The sequence below is a fragment of the Lipomyces japonicus genome (assembly GCF_038497905.1).
Source record: "Lipomyces japonicus strain CBS 7319 unplaced genomic scaffold V1514scaffold_130, whole genome shotgun sequence".
NCBI lineage: Eukaryota > Fungi > Ascomycota > Lipomycetes > Lipomycetales > Lipomycetaceae > Lipomyces > Lipomyces japonicus.
Window position 1 is genome coordinate 1 of NW_027117942.1, and position 5,957 is coordinate 5,957.

The following is a 5,957-nucleotide window of genomic DNA, read 5'->3' on the forward strand; positions in this document are numbered from 1 at the left end:
AGAAAGCAATTTAGATCGTATGCACATCTTCCAGGGATACCTTAACTACTAGCTTTTTTTTTTTTAGAATAATATTCTATCGCAGGAGGAAATCTACATATCATTTCTTAACGGCGAATTGGACCAAAAATATAGCCACCAGTGGCGGCGGAAATGTATGGTCATTTCCGATCGCATTTTGTACTCGACGGTAAAAAATGATTTACTATGTTTAATGCTGACTTACTCAGAAGCCTGGAGGAAAAAAAAATGCAATCAAGAAGCGGAATCTTTTGTTCTCTTTGGACATCAAAATTACGTTACTCAAGAGATGTTGATATTTTTGAGCTCATTAAATAAATCTTCATATGACGAGAGGTATCTATTTTAGGCAAAAATGACCACCTGGAGAAGATACCTTGAAAGATTCCGAGTTTGAATCATGGCAATCATTAGAGGTGGGCAGGATAAAGATAAATTATTTTTATCTTTTATATCTAGACAATGATGATTTTGGTAAATTTGATTTGAAGGTTGAAATTATATAAAATTATCTTGATCTATAGCGTATTTAATCAACCACTACTACTTGTAACGTATAGCTTACATGTCTGCTATAATTGCTTAATACATTAACTATGCATATTGGACAATATTATGACGTCTATATTACAGATCGAACGAGACGTCGTCGCGGTCGTCAAACACGGCGTCCAGTGCTTCGCCCGTGGCCAGGTCCATGACCGCATGCGTCTGCCTTGCCCTGCGCTCAAACACGTCCGCTGCCGACTCAGGCAGCTCACGCACGACAACAGCGGGATTGCCTGCCACGACCGATAATGGCGGCACGACAGTGGCGTCGGGGATGATGGCGTTGTCTAGTACGAGCACGCAGTCCTTGATAATAGCAAACCTGCCAATCCGGCAGTTGGAACCAATGTGCACGTAAGATCCGATGGCGGCGGCTTCGACCACGGTGCCTGCCCCGACGCGCACATAACTGCCAATCTTGACCGGATAGTGGGTTTCCGTAGTGGCTGCGGTTGTCGTGGAAGCGCGCGACGGTGGCCGCACGACCACGTCCTGTTCAAACAAGGCGTACCGGCCGATATTAATCGTGCCGGTCGTATTTGCCAGAATGTCGCCGCGAATCTCGCAGCCGTGCAAGATGGTAGACTTGCCGCCGAGCAAAATGTGCTGCGACCCTGATATGACGGCCTTGCGCGAGATCCGGTTGCCGCTGTCCTGAAGTAACGCACCAATGTGAGCATTTCAAAACCGCAAATGTTTGTAATACTCAAGTATCGATATCAATCATTTTTTTTTTCCACTTACTGTTTCGATAAAATCGCCTCGCTTCACACGCGACATTAAAGCCGTCGGTGATGGGACTCATTTTGCGTACACAATTCAGTTAACCGTGTTAATACCCTTACCCAATATAAATTTGTCTTAAAATCACGGGTCAATTATCGAGGAGCAATTTCCCCGCGTAATAAAAAAAGCTATCACACACAATTGCTCTCGCTTTTTTTTTTTTGAATCAAAAACCAACGAAAATGTCTACTGGGTCAAGTACTGAGTTTGAGCGTTGGCCTGTTAATGGCATTGATTTTTATGTCAAGCAATTGGTTGGTAAACATTAAACATATTTTTTTGCGCTACATTATACTCATGTCGTTCGCTAGTATCCGCCATCTGGCACGGAAACGGTAGCCAAGTTAATATTCAATCATGGTATGCAATATGCCAGGTGTTTTAAGTCTAGTTCGGTTTGTAATTTCGTAACTAGGTTTTGCTGAGCATGTCGGGAGATACGATGAGTTGTTCAGTGCCTTGATCAGCAAAGGCATTGAAGTGTTTTGCTTCGATCAACGAGGCGCCGGAAACACTTCTCCACTCCAAAAAGACTGGGGGTTGACGAATGAGCAACATGTGTTTCGTGATTTAGACTATCTCATTGAAAAAAAAATCGGCCCGGATCGTGAGAACGAATCTAAAGTTCCATGGTTCATGATTGGATTCAGCATGGGTGGCGGTATTTGTTTGAACTATGCAATTAAAGGAAAATACCGTGATTGGTTTAGTGGATATATAGCAATTGCACCTCTTGTTTTAATTCATGTATGCATGCCTAGCCATAATATGCTCGATTCTAATTTTTTTTTTTTTTTTGTCTAACGTTATTATTAATCTAGCATCGCACTCGGCCCAACCCGGTGATCGAATATGTTCTCCTCAGCGTTGCCAAACTGATACCCAGGGTCAAATACTTCACTGGCCTCGATTTTGAATATCTTAGTCGCGATGAAGCTAGTGTTCAAGCAGTTAGAGAAGACCCTCTATGCCACGCAACAGGCACTTTCAAGCAAATAGCCGATATGTTAGCTCGGTATATTTTTCTTTTTCCTTTTTTCCTTTTTTCCTTTTTTTCAATTTTTCAATTTTTTTCTCGCAAACGTCACTCGTGACTGATGCTGACTCATCACAAATTTATAGAGGCCAAAAACTTCTCAATAAATCATATGTGTCTCAGATTGTGAACCGACCTATTCTTGTCATTCATGGTACTGGCGATCAGATTAATCTTTATGATGCGTCAAAACAATTCGTTGACTCTATTCCGGTTGATGACAAGACTTTGATAACAATAGAAGGTGGCTATCATGAATGTAAGTAATGGGGTGAAGTTTTTCTCTGTTCTTTTCTTCGTTGACTAACATTTCCGTATTAGTACATCATGACACTGACAAGGAAAAATTCACAACCGATTTGACATCTTGGATCCTTGATAGAAGTAGCAAGGCGAAACTGTAACTATACAGTATTTCATGCCAGTGTTATACCGGAAAAATTTGCAAACATGTTTGAATTGGTTTCTGACTGTGTTGTTTTTCGAGCCCTGTTAAATGCATGTTTGTAAAATCGATTAAGTTGATCGAAATAGTGTTGTCCTGCAATGTGACATCGTATGCTGTCTAAAATCTGAACGACTGCTTCTCTCACGTTGGCGTCAGGATGAAATAATCCAATCGCGATAGGATCTAATGTATCTGGACCTTGCGTGAGGGCTAGTAATAATTGAGTAATTTGTTCTGAGGTTACAATAACCTGACTAAATGCTAAATAAATTTTTCCCGCTGCTGTTTTGCCTATTTTAATTTTTCGAAGTCGCTCGATATGATAGTCAATATCAATATTTTTCACGGCAAGCAATGGCCATTCTTCTGCAGTCATCTATGTAGTACTCGTCAGTTTTCTTTTAATACTTTTCAACGTATTTCGAGCTCTTTTTTTTCCCCCTCCTTCTTACCTTTACAAATAACGAATAACTAACTGTCTTCTTCCAATTTTCAAGCACGCTTCCATACTGAATTAACTCTGCAGTCTTTTGATACGCGTCCGTCCACACGCATCCATGGCCTCGAATGACCATCCCAGTTTCTAGGCCGTACCAAGCAGAATTTTTTTGCAAAACTGGATCTAATTCTTGCCGAAGTTCATCATGAGCAGAGCTCATTCTAATAAACCTCAAAATGTGTTTTCGAAACCGGTTGCGGATGGTATTTTCATCAATTAAGTTTTTAAACATTTGTCGAAGATCGTTAACCAGCACTGCATCTTCAGGCACGCCCGTGCTTTCATGTGACGAACGCGGAAACGTTTTTGGAAAGTTATTTGACATTGGGTTCGTGATGTTTGACGATATTATAACCTGACCGGTCTCGATATCACAAAGCACGTCCCACCATGACGTGTGGTGCTTAAACGCAGCGTTAGTAACCCCAGCGATATAACCTTTCACTTTGAGCAACTCTTCCACGCGTCCAAGTTCCGTGTACGGGAACGCGCGTGCCGTGAAACCACACAGAGTGCCGCTGCTGACCAGGGCAATGGCTGACAACACGATGTCCACAACTTCACTTGCCGGTCGCTGGTTTCCTAAAAAAATGACTCTTTTCTCTGTCAAAAACGCATTGATCATTACAATTAATGGATGCGTGGTGGGCCCACTTGTGGTTAAATGAGGGTGCAATGAACTATACGGGGTAACGTTCGCGTTGATCACAAATGTAGAGATCAATGGAAGTGGTGAAGGAGCTCCAACAGCTTGCGAGAATGAGTCCACAGGTACTCGCATTGGAATATCTAATCCGTTAAATGATAGCTTGCATTCGTACAAATGCGTGTCATGATTTGACATGACGGTTGATGCCAAACTGTCTGTCGACGAAAAACTGCCGGCATGTTGAATACTGCTTGCACGCCGCAACAGACTGGTCCTGGGCCTTGATTTGTAAAATTTTTCAGAAAACAATACTTTCGAACTGTTGATTGAAAGCAACCTTTGTTCATACAGCGTGAACCGTGGCATGTCACTTAGGTCAATGGCTTGTAATGAGTCGTATAATTGTTTTAACACGTCAATTGTACTATTTTCAACGTATTTTTGTAATGCAAGTAAAAGAACCGGCTAGGAAGAATTCAATTATGAAAACTGACCCAAAAAAAAAACAGGATTGTGACTTACCTTGAACACTTGGATGAACGGATGCTTAGTAAAAATTGCCATTGATTTCACACTTCCACCTCTAAATATATATTATTAGTCCAAAAACCCCACTACATCTCTTACCTGTCAAATAGCTTCCATACCTTCGATGAGAATTGTTTAGACTTGTATTGACCAAGTTCAAGACGTGAAGAACCGAAGTACAGTTGCCATGATTGTCAGCCTGCGGATAGAAAAAAACGGTCCAGTCTTGATCTCGCGCGTGTGCACCATCCGGAATCATTAATGCTGCAAACCGTCTAAAACAATACAAAAAAAAAAACAAAACGAATTAAATAAGCTTGTCCCATTTTGTTCTTTTAGATTTATCGATTCATACCCTGCATCATGGCCAATTGACTCTGGATATTGGTATTTAATTACCGGACCCCGGTCAATATCAAACTCTGCACTGACAACATACCGTACATGTTGCTCAGAGCTTGATGATGCCGTCATTAAAATTGCACAATATCGTCCCTTCTCTTGAATAACAAGTCAAAACATATGGCGATATTACCACAATAATTTGACGAAGTCGCACGCGTGCGGCTCAAACTTAAATACAAACTCACGTGACTGTCACGGAACTCCCCGCCACAATCGCGAATATTAAAAATGCACCATCGCCCGTCATTCTATTTATACTGTGGGCCCTCATCTCAGGAACGACACGCTGGTAACGAGTATTGCACACACACGACAAGTCGATCCATAATAAATCTGGGACGTCCCAAAATACTTGCACAACTACAATTCATTTCCTTGTGCCACAGAATATTATTTTTTAAAAAAAGTAAACTGGTTGTTCAGATATTTCTAAAAGATGTGCATACGATCTATATTACTTTTTGTCACACGGTCGTATTTCAGCAATTTATTAATCACGTTCGTTGTCGTCATCCTTTTTTTTTCCGTATTGTTAAACACCCTTTGCTTTGTGTATGTATTAACTTGCTACAAAATTGTTGGTTACTTGTAGATTAACAAAGCGTGATTGCTCAAAACGTTCTGTGATGCCATACAATAATGTTACACTACAGGAACATATTTTTTTTAAAAAATATTTTATTGAACAAACAAGCCACGCAACCCATAAAAATAATAATAGTTATCGACAATTAAACATTAAACAAGGTGTAAAAAAAATACAAATTCTTTTTTATTTAACCAGTTTTTATTTTGTATTTGTTTTCAGATTGTTACTTTTCTGTAATTAAAAAATAAAAAAGAAATTTTTTTTGTGACGTTTTCTGTTTTTGTACTTTTTTTGATTTACTGAGACGTTTTCCACGATTAAACATTAAACACGATAAAAATAAAATTTGGTATTGATATAACAAAGGAAATGATATTCCTTTAAAAAAAAAAAAGGGTCGGGCTCGCGACTTTGACTTTGACTTCTTCAGCCGTCTTCAGTGCGGGG

At 40.1% G+C, this 5,957-nt stretch overlaps 3 protein-coding genes across 3 annotated transcripts; 1 reads left to right on the forward strand and 2 right to left on the reverse strand.

Annotated features, from left to right (window-relative positions):
- Positions 1-505: 505 nt before the first annotated feature.
- On the reverse strand, positions 506-1,407 carry V1514DRAFT_339766 (trimeric LpxA-like protein). The gene is made up of 2 exons (XM_066928996.1): positions 1,315-1,407; positions 506-1,224 (listed from the first exon to the last, which is right to left on the reverse strand). Exons 1-2 carry the CDS (start codon positions 1,348-1,350, stop codon positions 649-651), a joined length of 612 nt encoding a protein of 203 aa, XP_066780491.1. The 5' UTR covers positions 1,351-1,407; the 3' UTR covers positions 506-648.
- A 71-nt stretch (positions 1,408-1,478) lies between these two features.
- Positions 1,479-2,892, forward strand: V1514DRAFT_339772 (Alpha/Beta hydrolase protein). Its single transcript, XM_066928997.1, has 6 exons — positions 1,479-1,610; positions 1,668-1,716; positions 1,772-2,103; positions 2,178-2,371; positions 2,479-2,651; positions 2,714-2,892. The coding sequence occupies exons 1-6, from the start codon at positions 1,539-1,541 to the stop codon at positions 2,794-2,796; spliced, it is 903 nt and encodes a 300-aa protein (XP_066780492.1). The 5' UTR covers positions 1,479-1,538; the 3' UTR covers positions 2,797-2,892.
- Positions 2,809-4,990, reverse strand: V1514DRAFT_322995 (stabilization of polarity axis-domain-containing protein; the record flags this gene model as incomplete). Its single annotated transcript, XM_066926163.1, has 5 exons — positions 2,809-3,216; positions 3,293-4,453; positions 4,511-4,571; positions 4,636-4,791; positions 4,872-4,990. The coding sequence occupies 5 exons, from the start codon at positions 4,988-4,990 to the stop codon at positions 2,809-2,811; spliced, it is 1,905 nt and encodes a 634-aa protein (XP_066780493.1).
- Between the last annotated feature and the right edge of the window lie 967 nt (positions 4,991-5,957).

Coding starts and splice junctions, on each gene's coding strand:
- V1514DRAFT_339772 (XM_066928997.1), top strand. CDS start 1,539: ATGTCTACTGGGTCAAGTACTGAGTTTGAGCGTTGGCCTGTTAATGGC. Junction 1,611..1,667: donor ATTTTTATGTCAAGCAATTG/GTTGGTAAACAT, acceptor GTCGTTCGCTAG/TATCCGCCATCTGGCACGGA. Junction 2,372..2,478: donor ATAGCCGATATGTTAGCTCG/GTATATTTTTCT, acceptor ACAAATTTATAG/AGGCCAAAAACTTCTCAATA.
- V1514DRAFT_339766 (XM_066928996.1), bottom strand. CDS start 1,350: ATGTCGCGTGTGAAGCGAGGCGATTTTATCGAAACA. Junction 1,225..1,314: donor GAGGCGATTTTATCGAAACA/GTAAGTGGAAAA, acceptor GCGTTACTTCAG/GACAGCGGCAACCGGATCTC.